The sequence below is a fragment of the Leptodactylus fuscus genome, chromosome 6, assembly GCF_031893055.1.
Source record: "Leptodactylus fuscus isolate aLepFus1 chromosome 6, aLepFus1.hap2, whole genome shotgun sequence".
In the NCBI taxonomy this organism is placed as follows: Eukaryota; Metazoa; Chordata; class Amphibia; order Anura; family Leptodactylidae; genus Leptodactylus; species Leptodactylus fuscus.
The window spans coordinates 76371366-76397708 of record NC_134270.1 but is presented as its reverse complement, the minus strand read 5'-3'; the positions used below and the strand labels follow the sequence as shown (position 1 = coordinate 76397708).

The 26343-nt window shown below is 40.7% G+C and overlaps 1 protein-coding gene across 2 annotated transcripts in view; it reads left to right on the top strand.

The window, feature by feature from the left end:
- RIC8A (RIC8 guanine nucleotide exchange factor A) overlaps positions 1-26041 on the top strand; it is a 39251-nt gene extending 13210 nt beyond the window's left edge. The window contains exons 2-12 of one of the 2 annotated variants that reach the window (XM_075280296.1): positions 371-418; positions 1815-1832; positions 9799-9891; positions 10537-11151; positions 17274-17368; positions 17841-17991; positions 18612-18707; positions 19219-19363; positions 19566-19710; positions 20271-20390; positions 24960-26041. In XM_075280296.1, the coding sequence (XP_075136397.1) occupies positions 371-418; positions 1815-1832; positions 9799-9891; positions 10537-11151; positions 17274-17368; positions 17841-17991; positions 18612-18707; positions 19219-19363; positions 19566-19710; positions 20271-20390; positions 24960-25080 (1647 nt within the window). In that variant the 3' untranslated portion in view covers positions 25081-26041. The remainder of the gene's footprint in view (positions 1-370; positions 419-1814; positions 1833-9798; positions 9892-10536; positions 11152-17273; positions 17369-17840; positions 17992-18611; positions 18708-19218; positions 19364-19565; positions 19711-20270; positions 20391-24959) is intronic. The other variant, XM_075280297.1, reaches the window with a different exon arrangement.
- Positions 26042-26343: the final 302 nt, after the last annotated feature.

Here is a 26343-nt window from a genome sequence, read left to right as displayed (position 1 = left end):
GCTGACTGGCTGACACACTGCTGTGTGCACCAAGAGACAGGAACACCAGGGACCCGAAAGGAGACTACCTGCTGGATCCTCAGCCGAATAGACAAGGAAGTATATTCTGTTAGTTAGTTTCAGCCTGACCCCATTAAAGCAAGCACTAATTTGTGTCTTTTAAACAAAATGGGTATGGAACACAAGTAATACCATCATTTTAGAACGGGGCTTTTTTTCAAAAATGACTTTGACAGACGGCAACATTTTTTGGCCATCTTCTCAAGCTATTTTTATCTTAGTGGGAAAAATCTATTAAAGGTTAATATGAAATGTCAATGATCTACTTTTTTTTAAAGTTCTTTTTAATGTTTTCTTTATTCTCTTACAGAATTCCCAGTGTTTCTTCTTCAATGCGGAGCAGAGAGAGCAGAGAAAGGTGAGAAGTGTTTACGGGACATTTCCCCTCCACTGTAGGGTGTTTTCTGTAACTACTTACACATACCTTTTGCATTAAAGGGGTTTTCTGGCTAAACATATTCATGACCTATCCCAAGGATGGGTGATCAACATGATAACAATGTGGGCCTGACATCTGGCCATACCAGGTTACTACAGATCAGCTGCAGTTCCTGCAACTTTAAGGTTCGTGGGAATTCCAGAGGTTAAACCCCCACGATCACAAAGTAATGTCATATTCTAGTGATATGCTATTATTATTATTATTGTTTATTTATATAGAACCATTAATTCCATGGTGCTTTACATTTGAAGGTTTACATACAGTACGCAAAACAGTTATAATACTAACAATGACCGACTGGCACAGTGGGATAGGGGGCCCTGCCTGCAGGGGCTTACAATTAGAGATGAGTGAGTAGTATTCGATCGAGTAGGTATTTGATCGAATACTACGGTATTCGAAATGCCCGTACTCGGTCGAATACTACGCGGTAAACGCAGTAAAAATTCTATTTCCCTCTCATCTTCACTGGCGCTTTTTTACACCAATAACTATGCAAGAGAGGTGGGAAAGGAAGTAGGAAAACATAGGCATTGGGAAAAAAACGTATACAGTCATTGGCTAGCTAAATCAGCAGCAATAATAATAATAATAATAATAATAATAATACTGGGACTTGGGTGTGTTAGATGCCCCCAGGCATGCTTCCCCTGCTGTCCCAGTTGCATTCCAGAGGTGTTGGCATCATTTCCGGAGGTGTCATCGTGGACTTCGTGACTCCAATTGGTTGAATTTGGTTTCCCTGAATTGGCCATGTTTTTCCCGTAGACTATAATGGGATTCGATATTTGAACGAATACTCGAATATTGAGGTCTACTAGAATCGAATTTCGAATATTCGAATATTTCACTACTCGCTCATCTCTACTTACAATCTATGAGGGAAGAGGGATAGAGACAGAAGGTGAGGGTAGAGACTGTTTAGATGGTGGTGATCCTTGTCGTCATAGTCACTGGGGTCCCAACAATCAGACCCCAGGGTAAGACACTTATCTCCTATAAGAGTTAAATTTCAATTTGGTTAAAACCCCTATTAGGGCCCATGAACATGGTCATATTACAGATCATTGTATAGATCTTAAACCTATAGGCTGCTATGCTATGTGGTCATACTGTACCTCTAATAAGATATTTATCACTTGACTTCCCTGTTGTATTGTCTGCCTTTCTACTAGTGGTCAAAGTTCACAGTATCTTGTGTGGCATTGTTGTACTCTTGTCATATTTTTATATTACTCAACCCCCCCCCCCCCCTAACTTTTTTCCTTTACTTATTGGATTTACTTTTCTATGTCTAATCATTGAATTGCAGCGCCAGGAGCTGGAGGAGGTAACATAATGCAATAGTCTAGGAGTAGACTGCACTTACTCTTAGAGCTATGCAAGCCTCTACGTGGAGGCATAAGATATGTATGTGAAGCGGTATGTTTGGCTGAATTGCATGTCATACAGAGATATATGTGAATGAAATGAAGAACTTTTAAAAAATGATGCAGGATTCAATCTTGGCATCTGTAGACATTTCTGTTTGTGTTATTTGGGGCCAATAATCCTTCGGCAATCATGTGTATGGTTAATAGCTTCTTTATATTAAAATAGCTAAGAGTTAAGAATCAATCTATTAGGTAAGATTTCCACTTATTTAGTAGTGTTAATGAGCACTTAGGACAACAGAGATAACACTAACAGAAGGTTAGAGATCAGAGATCTGTCTGAAAAGGGTAAAGAGCAGCTTGCACTGTATGAGAGCAAGTGAAGACTGCAAAGGAAAAGCAAACACCATTTCTAATAAAATCCTATTTTACAATGTTTTCAGCCACTTATAAATATAAAGCGGTCATTTTTGAAAACCACAAAGGTGTACATAGACTTTAGTCAATGTCTCCTTCTCCATTTATAAACTGAATTACTTTTTACATAGATTTCAATGGAAAGAGGAAAATACTTATGGACTGCCATACTACCAGTGTGGAAGCTCTTCTAACACTGTTTTACGATAAGACTCTACAATTACACAGAATGAAGAAATAAATCAATTACCAGCCTTCTCCTTCCCCTCCCATCTCCGTAGAGTTCTGTTTTTGGGCTGGATATAGAGAGAAACGCTTTATAAGCATACAGACTGAAGATAAGGAAGGGGAGAGCAGCTTAATAAGTGGAGAATGAATTGGATTTCTATAGTACGATATTTTACGAATTTGAATGAATTCCATTAATTTAAGGAAAGTGGTTTTATAATTGGAGGTCCGCGTTAAATCATCCTGGCACAGTTCCTATGAATTGCCAGTCCCCTCTCCATTTCTGTAAAATGGCCACCAGCTTAGTAGTTTAAGACACCTCTCCTCCTTTCAGCTAGTTCATCCTTTAGCGGGGGGAAGTGTAATTTTACAGAAATAACGTGGAGACTGGGGAACGAAGGAACTGTATGAGAAAGAATAAAAGAGGTCCCCATGTAATTTAACAATGTAATATGAATTTATTGGGAAATTTTCATGATGTGCTGGAGGGTTGCTTTAACGGGGTTTTCCAGGATATAACTATGCTTGTCTATCTGGAAGAATGCTGGTTAGCTGCAGTACCTAACCTAACAGCACAGGTATGGAGGGTGCCTTGTCAGATGCTTTAGTAAGGGAACCTGTCACATTGAACAATGCAGTGTAATCTGCGGGTGGTTTAGTATACTGGACAGTTGGATATATGGTTTTGCGGAAAAAGATTCAGTATGACTTGTCGTGTTGTTCATTTATTTATACAGCAGGCAGCACACTGTTTCTTTAGCAAGGGTACACATTTATTTGGGGACCGCCACCCTCCCACAGGATCAATAGATCATAGAGTAACAACACATAATTTGCTTCGATGGGATGTTCTCTATTCGATTACCAATTGCATCAATCACTGCTTATGTTATAGTGCTATAGTGTTTTGGGTGACCAATCTATTCATCAGGCTGAACCCGTTCATGAAAAAACAAAAGGGCGTATTGTAAGGAATAGTCCAGATACACAGAAGATGCTGATATATACACTTTGCAAAACTATATACATGCATGTCATACAGCATATAAAAACACCCCAAAATGAGTAATGGAGAAGAGATATTTGCCTTGCATTTCTAGACACAGAAGAGACATCTTCCATAAGTAAGTTTCCCTGACTGTAAGTGACCTAGAAGGTCAAGATGCTTTTACTTCTGCTAATTCTATACTGAGACATCAAGGATGCGGTCCTATAAGTGACTGACAGACTTCTCTGCACAGTCATATAGGGAAGTCTGTCAGTCACTGATAGGACTGCCTCCTTGACTTCTCAACATACAAAAAGCAGAGATTTCAATGGATTACTGACAGATTATACTGAATCTTTTTCCACTAAGCGTCTTCTGCTCTTATACGGCTGCTTGCAGAATATGCTGCGTTATGACAGGTTCACTTTAAAGAGAAAGGCCAGCATGGGCAACAGCATTTATAACCGTGAAAGGTAGACATCTTATAGAGAAGCGGTGAGGTCAGAAGCCATTATGCCATCAGCACCTTACCTCTCTGTGACGCTTTCCTCCTTATCAGGAACAGAGATGAGAATGATTAGAAAGAGCAGCGGGAAGTGGTGAGCTTCTTATCTAATGGCTTTTCCCCTCACTGTTCGGCCTGTGTCTACCCTTCTCGCAACATATCTCCCCAAAAGCTAAAGGAATGACCTCAGAAAATTAAATTGCCTGATTCTTATTTCCCCCAACTTGGTGGAGAATCGGGAGATTCCCATACTCATTAGGGGTCAACAGGTCGAAATCTGCAGGTCTAGCAAATACAAAAAGCTGGCATTCACATCCAGGTTTGGAACATAAAATTGTGGTATGCCCCATGGACAGAGATACAGATCAGTCTTTTTTTTCCCCTTGCTACTTTGACTCTATGTAAACAGCCTTCTGAAAACAGGTGATCGTAATGCGGTGTGGTGATGTTTTTTAGTGCTTTCTCTCAGCATGGGTTTCTACAGTATATTTGACTTGCTTATGGGTTACTTTGATGCAGTATACTTTAGGCACAAATGCGGATTTTGCATTCTAGGGAACACCTTTAAGCCAGGGCCCCACGTGGCGTAACCGCGGTGGTTTACTCACTGCATTTTACAATCACAGCAAATCTCATCCCCACTTTGCATTAAAATACACGCTGTGGAAAATTTTGCGCTGCGGGAGGAACTGTGATGTGTTTCTGCTGGATGCCACATGGGGCCTTAGCCTTAAGTAATTTCATAAAAATATGTTTGGATATCACGCCATTGTATCACATGGCAATGGACTGCTGCTGATGAAATAGAATGGAATAGACGCTCTTTGTTTTATTCTGGCTGATTCTGCCTGTGAAGACTCCTCCGTGATCACAAAGTAGCGTCATCGTGGTTATCCCTGGGGTTGGAAAGGTGGAGTTATGTATCCCTTGGCAATGCAAAATGTGCGTCAGCTGAAGAATTGGCTCAAGTCAAATTCGTTGTTATGTACAAGGAACATTCATTCACTGGTCAAATATAGATGGAGGTCAAAGAAGCAGCAAAAACTCAGCCTTCAACTATGATTAACATTTCACTATATGCATTTGTTACCACATGGCCTTTAGTACGCACTGCGCACTGCATTGTAGGTCTACGAACTTAAAATTAGAACCGTCCTTTACCTTATGTGTAGAATTTAATAATTTTTTTTTTTTTAGGGCTGTGAAATTAATTGAAAAATAAATAAATCAAAAGCTCAGTTAATTGTTGTGAACTTGCTGACCTCAATTATTTCATTTATTTTGCATCCATACCATCCTGTCTTACACTGCCATTGGATATCTTGCTAACTGTTCACTATCCAGTCAGGATTGCAGATATGTGAATAACCAAAACCTAAATTCAGTGACTTTGCATTACGTGTCCTAAAATAATTGAGGTAGTCAAGAGCTATAAGTACCTGGGCGTGCTTCTCAATAATAATCTGGACTGGGCTGATCACCTGGATGTGCTGCACAGAAAGGGTCACAGCAGACTCTACCTGCTCAGGAGGCTGAGGGCCTTTGGAATCCAGAGACCACTTCTTAGGGCCTTTTTGTGGTAGCATCAGACATCTTCTTCGGAGTGGCCTGCTGGGGGATTAGCATGTCAACCAGGGACAGAAATAGGCTTGACAGACTGATTAGAAGGGTCAGCTCTGTCCTGGGGAGCCCCCTGGACCCAGTACAGGTGGTGGGTGACAGAAGGATTCTGTCCATGGTCAGCTCCATGCTGGAGAACAAATCCCACCTCATGTATGAGAACATGATAGCACCGGGCAGTACTGTCAGTGACCAACTGCTTCACCCCAAGCGTGAGAAGGAGCTATCGGAGGTCCTTACTCCCAACCGCAGTCAGGCTATATAATCTACATCAGGCTAAGCGGAGATCACTTCACACAGAGAACTAAATGATCCTGAAGTCATTCTTTTCTTCTTAGTTGCTATGACTCCTAGTATCTTTTCTTATCTGCTATTCTGAGCTTGTATGTGTTCTTTTATGTAATATATTACTGTATTATCCATGCTGCTGTAACACCCTGAACTTCCCCATGGTGGGACTATTATCTTATCTTATTAATTGTAATCGAGGTAAAACATTCAATCATAATTTTGATTTGTATCATAACCACCCAGAAAGGGTTTATTTTGTGCTGGACACAAAGGTTTGTGAATTGGAATGGGATATCCATATGAGGTGACTAGTATGGTCACACTCATGCATACACTTGGTTCCAGGTGGGATTATGTATATCTCAGACTTACAGTTTGTGATCGTGCATACACTAGGTTCCAGCTGGGATCATGTATATCTCAGATTTACAGCTTGTGACCGTGCATAGACTAGATTCCAGCTTTCATACAGTGGCAATGTTATGAAGTAGTAGAGATACCCTGTTGCTCTAGAATATACTGCCAATTGAAATGTGAATGGACTAGTTCTTTATTTCTGTCAATCATCAGCTTATTCCCAGGGGCAGCATTTTCTTTTATATTTTTAGTTATTGCACCTGGTGTGTCTGGAGGGTACCTATTAAAATTAGTTGCTTAAAGTTACTTTCTGTTATTGATGCCACCCCTCAATGATCAGCTGACTAAAGGGGCTGGAGCACTCCGAAGGGCACCCCGTCCACATTTGGTGGTAGCTATATGTTTTGGTAGTAGCAATTTCTGGTATTCCAGGCCAATCTTATTCGTTGGAATGGGTTTCAGCTGAAAAGGCTTGTTCAATCTACCAATTGATAGGGATGCCAGGAGTCAGGCTGACGTTTCAAATGATGAAATTTTTTTTATTGATGTCTGTATGTTGTATTTATATTTGGATTTGTGGTATTATATATGAGGATCCCCCCTCCATCTAGCTTCATTGTTCTCCATCTTCAGATGAAGCAGTGGTAGAGGATCTTCTGAGCCTACTTAGGTTAAAAGACTGACATTATTTAATTCTTTTAACTACTGGTACATTCACTCAGAGATTTTACAAAATCCATCTCAGGGGGTCAGGATTTTTTTCAGTTAAAGTAAAAAGAAGTGTCATGACCTGTCTTCAGGCTGATTCTGCCTTGCAAACCCCTTTGAAATGAATGGAAGGCAGAAAAAAAATGCTGACACTTTTTGGAGCAGTTTTTACAAAGACCTCTGCAAAAAAAAAGTTTCTTTTCATTCATTTCAAAGGACTTTATAAGGCGGAATCGGTCTGATAGGTCACGGTGCTTGTTTTTTCACTAGCTGAAAAAAATATCTACTTTCTGCAATAGAAATGACTAGGATAGTTGGCAGGTGTTTTTTTGTTTTTTTTTATTATTTATTTTTTTTTTGGTGAATTTCTGCAGAAATTCACCTGCAGAAAAACTCTGAGCTTTGCATAAAAGTAAAAGGTTAAGTCATAGAATTTAAGAATCAGTTGAGCAGTGGATAAAAATCTAATGTATGGTAATATCTCAAGGTAAAACAGAATGATACAAAGAAGCTGGTGAGGACTATTAAAGGGATATTCCTAACTTGGGATGTTTATGGCAGATCTACTTACTTGGCTATTTCCAAAAGTCCCATAGCAATTAATGGAAAAAAGAGGCAGCCGTGCTTGCAAACTGAAGTTACTGCGGCCAGTAGACCCACAGAAGGGACCAGCATTTATTGGAAATGGGTAGCATATACCATTGATATGCTATGACTGTCCCAGGTGGGAATACCACCTTCATATAAGGCTGGGTTCACACCCTCTCTGCTTGAAAAATACGGAGACAAAAAGGCTGCAAGGAGCGCTTTTCTCTCCGCAGTTTTTTCCCTTTTCAAGTGGAAATCTGGTGACCCTATTAAAGTCTATAGGGTCCACAGGTAACCGCTTTTTTAAGTGAATTAGGTTTTCGTTTGGGCAACCCCCCCCCCCCTCCAAATGGAAACCTGAATGCAGGTGTGAACCTAGCGTAACACCGATGTAGTAAAGTAGCACTTAGTAAACAGTAAATGTTTTTGTACATAATGGTAACTAACCAGTAATAGTGAAATTTGTTTCAACCTGGACCAGTTGCGTCTATACATTCTGATTCATTTCATTATGGGCAGTTGTGTACTTCCTATTAACTACAGCATTCTTTACCTATTAAATCCTTTCTATCAGCTCACAGATACTTGCCTTTCTCTTTCCCATGTTTCCCCAAATATATTCTTTAGAGTGTTATTACACATGTAAACATGGGTCAGGGGACACTTGTCCACATTAGGGAGAGCGTGTGCCTACATAGGCAGTACGGAGACTTACAAGTCATTCTTGCTCCGCTAGGGATTATGGGTAAAAAATATGCAAATCTATTCTCCTGGATGGAATTAGGAGAACAGAGTGCACTCTGTACACCACCCTATAGAGGGCGGCATCCTTAACATCATGAACGACTCAGTTATAAAGTCTTTTAATCATGATGTGGATTTAATTGCCAAATCAGTATTTCTGTCCCAAAAGAAACAGATTCCCAGCTATGGAACACACACTCTCCCTAATGTGGACGAGTGTCCCCTGACCCTGGTCTATAGTCTCTCACTCTGCGAAATCAGTATCCATACGCTATGCTGAGGATGGCCCAATAGGCCGAAAGAGCGCTGTCCATAGCTGGGAATCTGTTCCTTTTGGGACAGAAATACTGATTTGGCAATTAAATCCACATCATGATTAAAAGACTTTATAACCGAGTCGTTCATGATGTTAAGGATGCTGCCCTCTATAGGGTGGTGTACAGAGTGCACTCTGTTCTCCTAATTCCATCCAGGAGAATAGATTTGCATATTTTTTACCCACATGTAAACATGTAATTTCTGCCTTATTTATGGAAGCAGTGTAGTGATATAGTGAGTTGTTAAAATGATTAGCTGCAGAGCTCTAAAGCTGCCTTAACACCATCTTTCACTACTGTTTGTGTGTGCTGTGTGCAGAATCTCCTATGTATCTCTATGAGGTGCAACTCCACACTTCTTTCTCCTGCCTTGTGCTTGTCAGAGGTGACAGGGATGACACCTATAAACAGCATTAGGCAGGGAAGACCAGCTAAAATCTCATCATATAAGAAACACAGAGACTCTTATGTGTGAATTAGGGGATAGAAGGCATACACAGGAGCTTCTATATTATTCATTACTCCTTGAAGGGGGATTTCCAGAACCATATTGAGTTTTCATACTGATGGCCTATCCACAGAGGGTTCATCTCTGTACAGATCAGCAGTTGCAGCAGCCTCTGGGAGCCGAAAGCTACTAGTGAACATGCAGCACCACTCTTATTCATCTAATAGGAGCACCACTATGCAGTGGGATGGGGCTGTGCCACTTCTGATACTTGAATAGAAGACGCGCTGCCCATCCACTGGCAATCTCCGCCATGCAGAGTGTTTTGCAACAGCTGATCTATGTCCACAGATCACATATGAATGGCCTATGCTGTGGATAGGTCATCAGTAGGAAAAATCTTTTTGGGGCTGAAAAGCCCCTTTTAATATTAGCCTTTGTGGCACTATATAGGAAATGCTGAAGTGCTTCTTTAATGCATGGTAGAATTACTTGTGACTGGTTCTGTGGATGTCAAAGCCAGCATTGCCGTAGGTAACGTCCACTATGCTTGTCCCTTCATTTCCCAGGCCCCTGCAAAGCTATGGGGGTTGTAGTAGATCTATGGATGCTCTCCTCCATTATAGACGCATTACCTGATGCCTATTGTTGCTGCTCCCTTGCCTGAATCCACTTTGTTCATCTACATTTTCACCCTCATTCATACCTATAGTTCAGGAAAAAGAAATTCCGGGACTGGGTCCCTAAGTCAGACTCTGACTATGACTCGGATTATTCAGAAGATCAGGATGTCAAACTGCGACAGGTGAGATTCGGAAAATGGAAAACTATTGATTGTTTAAAGATTCCATTTAAAAAGTTTTGGATAAAGAATGGATACCATAGACAAGGTATTACATTATTGTGTGCATGAGCCGGGTCTGGCTGGCACCCAGAATAATTAATTTAATTCAGTGAGCCCAGGCTCATGGCTCCACAGATGAGCCTGTGATAACCTGCGTGTATATGGAGCAATATAATATTATGGGTCAGTGTGCTGGCTGTGAAAAACATGACTAACACAATGACAATGCACACGGTTGTGTATCTAAGGCCTTGTAATGGGTTTAACTATTGACAGTCCCTCTGTTTTTATTTATATAAAATACGTTCCAATTGTTTAATAAAGTTTGTGACGCCCAAACCAGCAGTGTGTCCGTAGCCTTAGAAGTCTTGTATGACGTAGTGGTGTGGTTTTAATGCCCCCTTAGTGCAACTGACTCCAACCTTAGAAGATTCTTTACGTTTGTATTTTGAATTGGTACCTATAGATTTGTGTCTTTTATCCTTTCATAAATTATGATCCATGACATACAATTCTATAGTAACCTTTTAAGATGTTTTTTTTTTATCTCTCTCTCTTGCTCACCTCACTCTGCTTTTTTTTTTTTTTCTTTTTTTGTGCATCTAGAAACTTGGAGAAGTGGTGATCAAGTTCCTGGAGCGAGATCTGCAGCCTTCCTGCCAGCTAGTCTGTCTAGAAACCATTCGCATTCTTTCCCGAGACAAATATGGATTAGCCCCTTTCACAAGCCACTCCGCAATGCAGATCTTGGCCAGATATGCGGGTTTGGACTACTCTGATGAGGTGGAGGTGCCTCGTATCCCAGACAGCGAGAGTGCAGTGGAAGCTCTGAAAGGTCTTTGTAATATTGTATACAACAGTGTTGAGGCCCAAGAAATGGCCACAGAGTTACGTCTGGTGTGCGGCTTAGCTCGCCGTCTCAAGCTTTACAACGAGACCAGGTCATCTCATGAGAGCAAATTCTTCGACCTACGCCTGCTCTTCCTTCTCACAGCTCTCAGAGTCGATGTACGGAGACAGCTTGCTCGTGAGTTGAGAGGTGTTAGTCTTCTAACCGATGCCCTGGAAAGCACTCTGGCTTTGAAATGGTCTGACATCTATGAGGTGGTAACGGATCGTCTAGCATCACCTTTGGGCAAAGAGGAAACTGAAAGAGTGATGGAAATCCTAAAGACTCTCTTCAACATCACCTTTGATATCAGCCGCAGAGAAGTTGATGAGGTTTGTAGACCTGCATGTTCGAAATGCGGTTCCTTCTCTTTTGTAACTGTAATACTGGTCATACATGGAAGGTGCCTTCTGAACTTTCCAGCATGGTAAAAGGAATGTTGTTGAATGGTGATCACCGCTGCTATTGACCATTGTGTTTGCTTGTTTATGGCTTGTGTTAATTCTATACTGTAAATAATGTCATCCCTTGCCTTTCTTTTTGAACGGAGTCACAACCCGATCAGGTGAGAGGCCACCAGGTCCTGAGTTCTTTTCATAAACACCAGATAATTCATCTATATATTTATAATAGACCATCTACACTATAAGTGTGCTCGGTATCTCTCTATTCTCTTGCCTTTCTTTTGCCCCATTGTTTTCCTCTGAACACGGCCATGCCTTGTTTCCCATCTACCTAGGGTTTCATACTAAACATGGGGCCATGTAATAAGGATAGTTTCCTTTAAGACTGTTGGGCAGCACTTTACATTAACTGCATGGAACCCCTTATGAATATGAGCTATTAGAATGCTTTCTAACTCCTAACATTTATAGACTGTTAGGCTAAGTTCACACAACTCTTGAGGCAGATTAGCATCACCCCCTGCATTCGCATGGGTCACTCAGGCACACTTGTAGACCCCAATTCTTATGATGCAGAGCCATAGGAGAGAAATGTATATAGTGGGAAACCCCTTTTAGGTGTACATTAGATAGAAAAACAGGTTGAGTAATAACACATACAGCTATATAATATAATTCCAAAAGTGATCTCTTTAAATAAAATGGGACAGTGCTACAATACCCTGCGCGGCACTACCAAGTAGAAGGCAAGTAGACATTTGGACGTAAACTATGAGAGTCAGACTCTGACCAACCTGATAATGGGACATCTATTCCATTCCTGAAAAACTCCATTATTAAAAAAAAAACATAAAATAAGAGATTTATGCCATAGAGGCATATGATGGGAAACCTCTTTTAAGAAACCTGCCATTCAGAATTGCAGTGGAATTCCCCTGTAAACCCCATTGTAGTTTGCAGTCCCCCCCCACATAATATAGTATTCAACAAGGTGCGTCTTTCTGAACCCCCAGCATTGTGACAGATAAAGCAGATTCTGACAACCACAAATGGTTGGACAACAGCAATTTTATTATGTGTCACTTCATATTCAATATTTTTAAGATTTTTTTTTTTCTCTCTTTTTTATGGATTTAAGTGCATATTGTGGGGAATCGCTCAGGTAGATGCCTGTAGTAGTGCAGGAAACAGGGACACAGACACTGGATTGCACACAAGTTCAGGCTTTATTCACATACACTGCTTTTGCAAAGCCACAGGATAAGCAAAACAAAACCCTTCTTGGCTGAGAAACTAACTTATACGTAAGGAAACTTTTCCCTGACTATACAGAAGACTGGCTACCAGTCTCCCACTTTGGCTACAACAACGGGTGGTACAGTACCTGCTTTGGAGGTCCGGTCTGGACAGTTCAACTCTGTCATTGTGGTGTCACACTGCTAGTCTTCACACACAGACTGTTATTAGGGCCTGATTAGTCAGCTGACCTCCCTGGTGTGAATCTTTACCACACACCCTTTAGGTGCCTGGCTGGAATAAACTTGTCTTACCAGACCATACCCTTCACTCTCTTACAATATTTAAAATCTGAGTTGTGCAAAGAAAATAAATAATGTTTCAATTCTCATTGGCAGAAGTGTCTACTCTTGCTTCTCTATTTTTCCACAGCCCATCTCTGACTTCAGCTCTGACTACGACTCTTTCTGCTGACAGCCGTGGTTAGACAGAAGCTGCAAAGCTCCTGTAATTCGCCAAAAAAAATCTTCATTGGAGACTCGATTGCAGTGTCTGCTTGAAGATTGCAGAGTAAAAAATCCCACACTGAGGACTTTTTCCTCTACTGATTTTTGTTTTAAAACGACAAACACCTTACAGACCCCATTATAGATGTATATACAATGTGTGTAACCGCTATTTTAGTGGTCTGCCTCCCCGTTGTTCTGATCCTCCATTGGATAAGAACCACATTGAGGTAGCACTAGTGTGTACCAAGTGCCACAGTTGAGGGTTTGTAACATTTGTATCCATCTAGACCAGGGGTAGGGAACGTATGGCTCTCCAGCTGTTGCAAAACTACAACTCCCAGCAGGCATACTGGCTCTGCTGTTCTGGGAACTCCCATGGAAGTGAATGGAGCATGCTGGGAGTTGTAGTTTCACAGCAGCTGGAGAGCCAAAGGTTCCCTACCCCTGATTTAGACAATCATCTGTGACCCAAGCAGCCTGAAGCTTAATTTTTCCTGTAATGATACATAGAAAACTTGTGTTGCGGATGTATTTAGCTTACAGCAGATGGCCTACCATTGTATCATACCCCCAGCTGTGAAAGTATTACATCTGTTCAGGCGCCCAGGCTCTGGTCCTAAACTAGAGCGTTCCCAGTCACGGACAGCAAGTTGGTCAGGGGCCATTAGTAGATAATGTTATACCTCCATGACGGATGATATAGTAGATGGCCTGCTATACCACCGCTATGATAGCTCTGTTTTCTTTCACTTCTCAGACTTAATTATCTGGAAATTACCCAGAGCAATTCACAGTAATTACTGTCATAATCTCTCCTATTAATGAGAGCCTTGCAGGCTGAATGAAATATATTAAAAGCTCTTATAAGAGGTCAGCAGAGCTCCATTCTAGCAAGACTGGGGAAACTTTCTAAGTGTAGATATTATGAGATTATCCATTAAGGTACGGCCATCTAATAGTCTAAATTATAAGGATTGCCAGCTGGTAGTCACAGTGAAAGGCTTCCCTCACATTTTTTTTCCCAGTCAAAAAAAATGGACACCCAGTGGACCTCATGATAGTTCCTTGGGCTCTGTTCATGTCTGCTATTTTCCATGTTCCATTATCGTTCACTTTTTTCCTGTTCCTCTGAAGTAATGGGTTTCCCGGTGGAGTGTGAATGTAGTTAAAAAATATATGTGATCCGGAAGATATACTATATATCTTTTGTTGGAACTCAACATTGTCCCTCTGTTATTCCTCCTGGAAGTCTAGGAATAGGTTGACAACTGGGCATTACAGCACTATAGAGTGTCCCTACAAGCATGACGTTGTCCAGGCAGTGCTGACAGAGTTAGATCTCATTCAGATTGTATTGTTCAGTGACTTCCTTCAGTGTTTGAACCAAAACCAGGAGAAGATTGAAAGCTCATAACAGGTGCAAATCAAATCTTATTCAGAGATCCATGACTTAAGTTTTTTCTTCTGATTTATAAAGGTTCATTGGGAGAGTTGTTTTCCCTTTTTTTTTTTTTTTTTAAATAAAGTGTTATACTGACAGACACTTCTAGACCATAACTCTGGTCTGGGGGCTCTTATTAGATCCCTGTCTGCCGTTGGATACTGCTGTTGCAATTACACTGGTAAATGGCTGTGATCAGTGGTTTTCCATTTATCGGTCACCACTGACTTTCGGTAGTGATCACTTGTGCACAGCTTTGGAGCTTGTGCAGTGATGTATGTTTAAAGCGTAATGCTTAATGTTAAGGCTTTCCATGCAATAAGGGGTTAATGAAGAATATGAGTATTTTATTGAAATAAATGTTTAATCACTTCCAGACAGCCCATAGGTTATATACGTACGGAAGGTGGTTGCCTTGTTCTGACAGGACGGACCAGTACGTCCAATCAGAACACAGCAGCTGCACGGAGATCGTGCAGCTTCTGAAACGGAGTCGGCTGTAACTTCAGCCGGAGCTCCCAGAGAGAAGGCAGGGAAGGTTTATTACCTTCCCTGCCTACTTGATCGCTGTGTATACAGCGTTCAATGAGCGCTGTATACACAGCTATTGGGAGCCGCCATGATGAGGCCACCCTCTGACCCGGTGGTACCGTGATCCAGCGGGCTCAGCGAGTTACAAGAACTGCTGGACTACAGGACCCAGATCAGCTCTATAAACTGTACAGTAGTGTGCAGGAGGCTGTGTTCCTCCTGCAACTGAGGCTAAATGTACCAGCCCCAGTTGCAAGGAAATCAGTCACTAATACAAAAAAAAAGTGATCAGATGTTCCCAAAGGTTTCTTTATGGGGAAACAGTCTGAAAAATAAATAAATAAATAAATAAATATATATATATATATATATATATATATATATATATTTTTTTTTTTAAAGTAAATAAAATAATAATACGCCAATAAAACGCCGTTATTAAAGGTTATAGCCCCACCCCTGACGACACCATACAAAATAAAAATTACTGTAACGGAGAGGAAAAACTTTGTGCTATTAAATAAAAAAAAGAAAAGTGAAAACCAGATACAATTTCCCTTCTATTTTGTCTTTATTTTCCTGAATATAAAAAAAAATTAAATACATACAAAAATAAAAACAATATAAAATTAAAACCATATCTATCCCCGAAAAGAAAATGAAAAATTAGTTGAATGAGACATATGAGAAAAATGTTACAGCGCTCAAAACTGCACATACAAAAAATTCTTAGGGCTAGTTCACACGTGGCTAAAGGGGTGGATTTTGACAGTGAAATCCACGTCATAATCCGCCCCTTTACAATGGTGCTCTATGGAGACCACTAGCGTTCTTTTTTCTGCTATCGGCAACTGCAAAATCTGCATTAATAGGAGCTGTTTGGTGCACTCAGGGTGTTGCCAGAACTGCAGGAGCACCTATTCTCTTATATAGTCGCCATACAGTGCTGCACCCAAACACAGACTGACATGTCCCATGAGCAGTGATTAGTGACCACAATGGTGAAAATGGGTGCTCTGGCAGGATTGGCCCTTTCCCTGGTGCACCAAGCGGCTCATTTGCATATGGAATAAAAGTTTAATTTCTTAGCAGTGAAATTGTACATTGACAAGTAAGATATGTTCGCTACTGCACTACCTGGTTTAACGCTGGTTTTGGTGGTGGTAAACTCCCTTTAATTCAGAATAGTGTATGTGATTATTTAGTGCAATTTTTAACCCCTTCCTGTTCTTTTGGAGATGAATAGAAACAAATATATCTTTAGAAAACCAGGCCCACATTCAATGTATTTGCAGCTGCAGTGTGATTGCAGCGCCAAAAAGATGCCGCAAAAAATTGTGCCAAAATGAGAAATGTTAAGTTTTATGGAAAGGTTTCCTTTTAATGCAGATTTGATAATGCTGGTAAGTTAGTTAAAAATGTACATGTATTAATATTTAATTGTATCAACGAAAAACTGCTGCTTGGATATAAGAATGTGCAACAGTGAGCAAGAAATGCACTAAAAATCAGAAGTGTCGAAATGACAGTGTCTTTATGATATAAAGTACATTATAGGCAGATTTTTAGATTTACAAGGTGTACATAATGCAGTTTGATAATAAATGTGTCTAAAATATAGACAAGTAAATAAGAAATGAGAAGCCATAAATTAGTCTCATTTATTAAATGTGCCCCAGTATTTCGGAGTTCCTATTTGCATTCAAGGTTTCTGTTTTGTTTCCCTGTTTGCAGTCATGTGAAATAGGAATTCTTCTCCCAGATCGTGTACTTTGGCCGCTCACTTCACATAAGCTGCACCATAGCTATTGAGAATTTCAGTCACATGATTACTTTACTAAGCTACCTGTTCCCTAATAAAAGATCTGAGCTGGTCATGCTGGGTAATGCGTCCTTAAGCTGGCAAAAACTAAATGATACACAAAACTTACTAAAAAAAAAAAAAAGGAGAGGCCCATCTAGTCTGAGCCACTTCTGTTTAAAAGACTGTCTGGCTAGAGAGAGGTTCCAAGTCAGGTCCCAAGTCCTACAGTCTCACTGCTGTGACCATTAAAGGGGAAATGCCAGGCTGGCACAGATCGCCTTGGTACAATCGACTGTTTGTCAGAGTGAGAACATGCCTGATAAGCAGAGGATGGGATGGTCTGTAAAGAGACCATGCCATTAACGTCATGGTTTTTTTTTTTTTTTTTTTTTTTTTAATGATATAGAGGACAATTAAACCAGATAAAGCCCTGTTTGTAAGCTGGTATTACTATCTAGTTATCTATTTACTTTCTCTATGATCAATTTGTTTTATCATGTTTTTCCCCCCCCCCCCCCAATGATTATAGGAAGACGCAGCTCTCTATCGCCATCTGGCAGCCATTCTTAGGCACTGCTTACTTAGACAGAGTGACGGAGAAGACCGGACTGAGGAATTCCATGGGTGAGACTGCTGACTAGTGATGCAGGGTTGTTACAAGTGATTCATTGTTTTATTACCATTTCAAACATATGATTTCACCTGACGTGTGTAGAATATAAAGTATACAGAATTAATGTATTCAACTGGCTGGATGAAATAATAAAAACCTACAGAGGAAGATTTGTTAGCACTATAATAAGATGCGTAAAAATTACACAGATATTGACAAATGTAACAGTGGCATAACCTAGCTAAACTCACACATTTCCTTATACCACGTAGTTGCTGGTGCACATCTACACTAATAGTTTAACATTTGGACTGGTTTTAGCTACTGGACCCCCCTCAAATAACTCTTGTGAGTTCTGCTTTATATGCTCACATACAGTCATTGACTGTTAAAGTCTTGGCAGCATTTTTCACTATAGTGTAATTTAGAGTTGTGATTTTCACGTGATAAACAGTATTCAATGTCCTCTGGCTTCTTGTGCAGACATACCGTGAATCTTCTGGTGAACCTTCCCTTGATGTGTCTTGATGTTCTGCTGACCCCTAAGGTGGAGCTTGGTTCTGTGGAGTATATGGGAATGAATATGGACACGGTAGAGGTTCTGCTTCAGTTCCTGGACAGGAGGTTGGACAGGGTTGGTGGGCAATGCTAATATTTTAGGTTTTTTTGTGTCTCCTTCTCTTTGTGCCAGCTCAACTTTATTTTAGTTAAAGAGGACCTTTCACCCCTTGGGGCACATGCAGTTTTATATACCACTGAATTCAATGCACTGTTGGCTTTCACGATCTGTGCCCCAGGTGAAGAGCTATCGGTGCCGGTACCGTACCGGTACCCTCAGAAGGGTGTTTCTGACAGTCAGTCATGAACGCCCTTCCTCACAGCAGCGCCTGTTACACTGAAGAGCTACGGTACCGGCAGTGATAGCTCTTCGGCTTTCTAGCAGTTTATAAAACTGCATGTGCCCCAAGTGGTGAAAGGTCCTCTTTAAGCAGAAAAAAGAAAATCATGATTAAAATTAAGAATCTCCCATAAGCTTGAAAAAAAATGAAACTTTTATTCTTAGGCAAAATTGCCTGGCCCTGTTTAGTTTGCTGGTTCTTCCTTTTTTCTGTTCTCCTTTTCACCACCTTTCACTTCTGTCCGTCTGTTCTTTGTTCCTATTGCTCTCTCTTCTATAGGATATGTGTAGTAGGTTCGCCTGTTTCATGTTTTACACTCTTAAAATAATGGTTGTTTTCCATGTCTCTGCTGTAGGGCCACAAGTTACGAGAGACTCTGACTCCTGTTTTGAACCTCCTTACTGAAAGTTCACGTGTCCATCGAGAGACTAGAAAGTTCCTTCGGGCTAAGGTGAGAGAGTAGCCAACCACGTGCCACCCTTATTCAACTAGTAAGTCCTCACAGGTCACCAGGTCATCATCAGAGAGAGATTGCAGTTGAAAGGAGGGGTTTCAATAATAATGGCGCAGCTACTTTTCAGTAAGGTTGCATGCAGGGGTAAAAATTTAAGTCACAATTTGTGGTGTAGAATTGACCATGAGCCACAAATTTTGACTTTTTAAAATGAATTTCCAGTGTTAATACAAACAAAAATACCTCCCATCAATTTCAGTAATTCAGAATTGTACAATATTTTATTTGCTCAGAGGTGGTGCTGAAGGGGAGTTAAACACTTACTGGTTTATCCCCCCTCATCACAAATTACAGCAGATATTATGTGATTTAGCTCATTTTTAGAGAATCCTTCTAACCAAACGGGATTCCACAAAAGTAACGACCCCTTTAAGTAAATCTGTATCTTTTGCCAAGGTGCAGCTCTTTGAACTGTACTTTTTTTTTACCACCTATGTCTGACCTTCAGGTGTTACCACCTCTACGAGATGTGAAGAACCGCCCAGAGGTTGGAAATACCCTGCGCAATAAGCTGGTCCGTCTGATGACTCATGTAGACACAGATGTAAAACATTGCGCGGCAGAATTCCTATTTGTCCTTTGTAAAGAAAATGGTGAGTTGTGGAGGACCATATAACTGGGACTGTATAGCAAAGTGGTTTGTTCTAGTCATGGGGTGGTGTTAAAAGGGCACTCTAACCACAAACGGGGTAACCTTTTATAAGCTTTTTACTTGTGTTTGACATTTAGGAGGCTATTATAACATATTACCTGTGATTGTTGTTAACATGGTCATTTGTCCCTTTTGGAATACAGTATCGCGTTTTGTGAAATACACTGGATATGGTAATGCTGCAGGCTTACTTGCTGCGCGGGGATTGCTGGCAGGCGGACGAGGAGAAGGACGATATTCTGAGGATGAAGACACTGATACAGAAGAATACAGGGAAGCCAAACCTAAGTGAGTGCCCTGCTCATATATCATTGTTTTCAATAGAACTGCTCTGTATTTACAGCATAAATCATTAGAATGGATTAGTGGTAAGATGTTGGCTACCACAGAAGAATAAATGGAGGCTTCAGTAATTTAACATGATATTTCCTAGGGAATAGCTGCAGTTCTCAGAGATATAACTGAGACTGTCCTTACTCAAAGGGTCATGTTGTCAAGTTATAACTTTGATATTTGCTATTGTAATAGTTTTCTGAAGCAGAACTGAGAAATCCAGTTTCTCACAAGTGCACATGTGCACCCACATTGTGGCTTCAGTTTCTGGCTCAGCCATGGATCTGATGACTACAACTGTCAACATACTTAGGATCTATCATGCTGTCAGTTCAGTTTATTTGAGGCCTGTATTACCCTTGTGTGAACACGGCCTAAAGACTGATTTCACACTTAGTGAAACGTTGGTCTAGTCTCATGTGATATAGTGATGGTTTTACAGTTTCAGCATATAAAGATTATTTTTAAGAATTATAATATATACATGTTTTCAAAGACTTTATTCCTCTGTGCAGTATTAACCCTGTAACCGGACGTGTAGAAGAAAAGCAGCCCAATCCTATGGATGGGATGACAGAGGAGCAAAAAGAGTATGAGGCTATGAAGCTGGTCAGCATGTTTGACAAGTTATCTCGGTAAGGATTCCACTACTCAGGTTGCTATTTTTTTTTCCTTTTGACTGATGCTTACAGCTAGCAAGTGGCCGACAACTGCAAATATCAGATGCCTTTACAATAGTCACTGTTTTTGTATTGTGAGATTCGGTAAGATTTACAATATCTATTCCATGGTTGCAAGTTGGTGTTCAGTGGCTATAATTTCTGCAGTTTAAAATAAGTAACAGGGCCAAGTGCAAGATGGTCAAAAATCATATTCTGTTTACATTGAGAAAGTAAAATGAAGGGCTTAATACAAATAGTTTATTCACCTACATGTTGTCTAAAGGCGTCTTCCTTGACTTTGCCCAAATTGTGGACTTGGGTGACCCATGTAAACATAAGGGCTTACATGCAACAGTGCCATCCAGTAACCAAATTTTAGAGCAGCTGCCGACAGTGAGCAGATCATTTCATGTAGAATAGCTTTGGACTTAATGTACCCACTAATTTATTAAGTGCTGGCGGTAAATAAACAGACAGTATTTGACAACGTGAAAAAAATGAACATATCAAACAATAGGAGTGAAGACCCTGCTACTGATAGCCTACAATCTATGAGGAAATAGGAGAACACAAGAGGTTAGAAGGAGCATTCCTGAATACTGGTGCAGCTCGAGGAAAGCCTTTGAGATGGTAGTCAGATGTTCAGATAACAGACGAGTCTAAGGTCATTGGCAAAATGTGAAGGTGGTTAGGTCACTAGACAGTGACGAGGGATGAGATGTAAGGAGGGGCAGCGCTATGGATGGATTTGTGGGTGTGATAATTTCATATTGTATTTTGTGATGGAATGGAAACCAGTGTTACGGGATGATGTATATAGTTAGGATAAGGGACAGATTGTTCAGTAGTGGAGTTACGACATCATGTTTGAAGGAGGAAGAAAAGATTCCAGAACAGAGAGAGAGAAGTTTAAAAATTTTAGTAAGGGCTGGTTAACATCTGCGCCCGGTCTCTGTTTTGCAGGTTTCCGTTTCCTGCCCGAAACCGGAGAGTAGACGGAAACCTGCACTCATTTTTCAAACCCATTCATTTGAATGGGTTTGGAAAGTGAGCGCCCATGAGCGTTTTGTGCTCTCCGCAGCGAAATGTTTTTTTTTTAATCGGACACAGAGTCGGACATGCAGGACTTTGTGTTTGTTTAAAAAAAACAAAAAAAAAACAACAAAAAACTGTTTAGCTGCGGGGAGCACAAAACGCTCACAGGCGATCACGGCCGGACACTGTCTGCCAGGTTTCCGTCGTCTGTCTGCAGAAGGCAGAAACCTGAAAACGGAGATTGGGCGCAGGTGTGAACGCGCCTTAAGGTGAATTGTAACAGCAGGGGACCAGAGGAGATGTAATGGGATAGGATGACTTGTGCAAGTATTAGGGCAAGAAGAAGAAAGTGCTAGGGGACTGCTTCCTCTGTTATCGTGAAGGGTAAGGCCGGGTTCACACGGAGTATTCTGGCTCGTCATTTGGTACGTAGACGCCGCAGGAGGATTTGTGGGCTGTATATGCTCCCATTGTTTTCAATGGGAGCCGGTACTGTACACGTGGCGCTATTTTGCGGCCGCCGTAAAGTCACGGCTGCAAAATAGCGCCGCGTGTACGGTACCGGCTCCCATTGAAAACAATGGGAGCGTATACGGCCCGCAAATCCTCCCGCGGCGTCTATGTACCAAATGACGAGCCAGAATACTCCGTGTGAACCCGGCCTAAGGGAGGGAAGGGAACAGATACTGCTCAGAGATTGGGATATCTCTTGACGGAGGTAGTCCATTTTGTCTTAAAGTACATGGCCATGTACCGAAGGCAGTACCGTTGTGTTGTTTAGGGTTATAGGAGAAGGAAGTGATGACAGTGGTGAATTAGGTTTGTTTGGCAAGGTGAAGGGAAGAGTTATAGGCTTTGAGAATAAACTTACAGTGAAGGAAATCTGATGTGTTTTATTTTCTCCACAGTCGTTCAGCACATCTTGAGCATCGCTAAAGGAGTTGAGGAGTTTGCCAAGGTTGCTGGTGAATGTGTTGAGAGTTTTGGACAGTCAAGGGTACTACTTTATCCAGGGTGGTTTTGAGAATCTGGTTGTAGAGGCCAGGGCAGGAGAGAGAAGAGAGGAGACAGTGATGACTGTAGGGTGTCTGAGTGCAAGTGAATGTTATTTAAAGAACAATAATCTTTGATAGTAAAGGAAAGAAGGTTGTGGTTGGAAAGTTGCATAAATGAAGCATTTCATACATTACTTATCCCTCTCCGTAATGAACACATACAGCATAATTTATGTTAGTCATTAGTGATGTTGATACCATAAATTATATTGCTGTTACATGACCTTGTGGTGAAATGGGTCGTATGTTCTTGACATTTTATCAGTTTGGGCAGAAATTGTGGAGTAGAGCGAGGGCCCTTGTCATGATGAGGACCGCCTAATAGGCACGTATTTGGATTTTGGATACAAGTTTGTTTATTCTCTGCTTACATCACATTTTGCATCAGTAATGATAAGGTTGCTTATGTGTCTCACACTTCAACCTGGTTTTGTAGTTATGGTATTGTAAAGAGTTATTCTAATGATTCATTTTAGTTCTTTTAATTCAGAGTTACAACTTTCAACATGATTAGTAAATTCTGAGCCTTGCTTTAGATTTTTGAAGGGAGGTATCCTGACACTGCTCGGCATGAGGCAACAATCTTAGCAAATGATCATGAGACATGCGCACTACATGTGCACCTATTGTAAAACAATCATTAGGAACCAGGGGATCAATTGCAGCATTGGAATTATTAGTCTGGGGTATTAATTGGGTTATCCAGTTTCCAACATTGATCAGGTATCATTGTGGTATCATTTAGATACTTTTTAATTGGACAGCACTGCAGTACCCACACACTCCACACACACAGTTTGTACGGCAAGTAGGAAGCACAACTTGCAGTATTTAAACAATACTGCTATCCGCGCTTTCTTAGTATCAGTGGTCTGCAGGGGTCCCGGGTGTTAGACCCCCGTAGATCTAATATTGATGGTCTGTCCTAAGGATAGGCCATCAAAATTATTATACAGATAATCTCTTTTAGGCTGGATTCACACAGGTTTTTTTTTTTTTTCTGGACCGGATTTTGATGCGGAATCCAGAATCCATTCACTTCAATGGGAGCCGGTCATTTTCTTTTTTCCGTGAGCGTTTTTTTTTTTTTTTTTCCTGCTCGCGGAAAAAAGAAGCATCATGCCCCTTGTTAAGGCGGTTTTTGCGCTGATTCAACCGTGGACATCCACCTCGCGACACTCCCTCCCGACTAGGCCTATTCATTTGGGCCCATCCGGAGTGGAATGCTGCAACTGTATGCCTGTGTTTTATATGCACTGCACCGGCATTGAGTCGCAGCTAGCCGTTTTTTGTACTGGTTTCTGAGGCTGTCTCCACCTCAAAATGCAGTCCAAAAAACTCCCGTATGAACCCGGCATAACAGTTAAAGAGGTTGTCCAGGCTTATTAAAAAAAAAAAAAAAATTGCCGGTGTAGGTGGAAAAAAAAGATTAAAATCCTACTTGCCTGTCCTCTGCTCCTGTGTCCTCCCAGCGTGGTCTGGTACTTCTATTCAATCAGCGGCCTCAGCAGGCCTCAGGAAGAGACCCATGATGTCACAGGGAGTGACATCGCATGTCCTTCGCTGAAGCCGCTAATTGGCCTCAGCGTCACGTGTGGCTGGGACTTCCGCTACACGCTATCACTGGACCTCGCTACGAGGTATCAGAGCACTCTGGAAAGGTGAGGAATGAATTCTTTTTTTGTTTTTCACTGCCCCTGGCTGATTTAAACATTAAATGGGTTGTCCATTTTTGCCTGCACAAATCTTTTAAGTGCAAGGTGAAAAGCATATGCCCACCGACCTCATGGGACCTGGGGGGAGTATTAATGCTTTGTGTGCATCATAATAGGTACAGTATCTCATCTGAACTTAGATGTGAGCACAATGAAATGAGGTCTCCCAAGACAGAGTTGAGTAACTACTTATATAATCTTCATTCACTTGTGCACGTCGTTCTCTCTCTTCTGATATTATACATGTATAATATCAGATTATTATTTCTCCTTAATGGTTGATGTGTCTGCATCCTTGATTCCCACTATTCTTAAACACGCTGTAAAACAATTCTAGCAGCTCTGACAGCCTTCCTTTTAAAGAAAGTGTAAAGAATTGGACAATTCTAGAAACAATTTTTTGGGGAAATTCTCTCTTCTGGGAGCATCTGATTAAGTTATAGCCTGTGGAGTTGAGTACAGGCAGTCCATACAACTCTATGGAGGTAAGTAAGTGTTATACGATGACTGCAATTGGCCCAACTCCCATGGACTTGAATAAAAGAAGGAGTACAATCTCACGTTTTCATTTAATCTTCATCTGGATAGTGGAGCATATAATTGTGTCACTTGGTGTATCAGTTGCCTGAACCCTAGCTCTTCTAATGGGTTAGTGTTCCAGAGATGATGGGAAGACCCTATTAATATGTCTTATCTTATCTGTTTCTAATAAGATTATTTTTTTCACTTTTATACAGAGAACAAATCATCCAGCCCATGGGAGTAACATCTGATGGCCGGTTGGAACCTTTAGATGAGGCTGCACAGAGGATGCTACAACAACAGGAGTCTTCTGATCTGGAGACGGATTCAGACTAAACCTTTTCACAATATGAAAGCACATATTAAAAGTCCGAGCCACGCAGAAGTCGAGCAAGGAAAAGGGAGACTACGAACAGCTTTATAGGCACCACAAGGGGAACTAAATGTAGATTATTGTAGATGTATCTACCACGGCAGTAGACCAGACACTGGGGTGTTGTATAGTGTAATATGGCACTTCTGATGAGCACCTTCATCTGTGGAAGACCTAGAGAGTTCAATTCCAACAGTTGTCCCCAAGCCTTGGCACAGAATGCTAGCTGCTGTGTTTGGGTAGATATCCTGTAACGCTTGCCTACTGTCTTAGAAAGTTTTACCACTTGAGTGCAATGCTTTTTTTCCACTCTTTTTCCAACAGGGGGCGACTGTTTTTTAATATTCAATTTCAGTAGGTCCAAACAATGAATTTAGTAGCCACAGCAGTCTTAATGCACCTAAAATGCCCCAAGAATACTGTAGTTGATGTGATTTTCCAAGTGCGCACAATGCCTAGGTGCAGTGGTTCCAGGTATGCTGAAATGACAGTGTAAAAAATCTATTCAGAGCTATTAGTCCACATAACGGTGCACATTAGATATAAATTTACAGTTGAGATTTGGTTCTATTATAATGGTGAAGAGCAAATGTGAAGGTTTATGTATATGAACCAGAAAACTGAGTAGCCATGTATATTTCAAGTTAACCTGACAAAGCTGCTATAGATAGATTGTGAAGATTTTCCTTATCGTGATGGATGTACATTTAGGAATTTCAATATTTAATGTGTGTGACAGGTTAGCCTTGTTACCTGGTATATTACACTGAGATGTTCTCTCTAGATATAGTGCAAAATGGCAAATTTAGGCCACGTACAAAGAGAAAACCCAACAAGAGTGAGCAGATTGTAAACACAGGTTCAAACCTGTAGTGAATTATCAATTTATCATTTATCTATTTTATAAAATAGCCAAATATTTCATTGTGATGTTTGATTTATTTCTTTTATTTTTAATTTTGAGTGACTGAGTATGAATACTGGGCAAATGATGTGACTACTACATTCTGCTTCATGTTAGATTATAAGATAGCCAAAAATAGGTATAGTAACACTCAAAGTATTATAGTCAAGGAAACCAAGACTAATATTAAATAAAACGTATACATTTTATTAATAATGCATTTAAAAATTATACAAAAATAAGATGCAAATGGCACAGTAATGATACAAAGAAGAGTACGGCAAAGAACCAAGTAGTGCCACAAATGTCATTCATTATTACA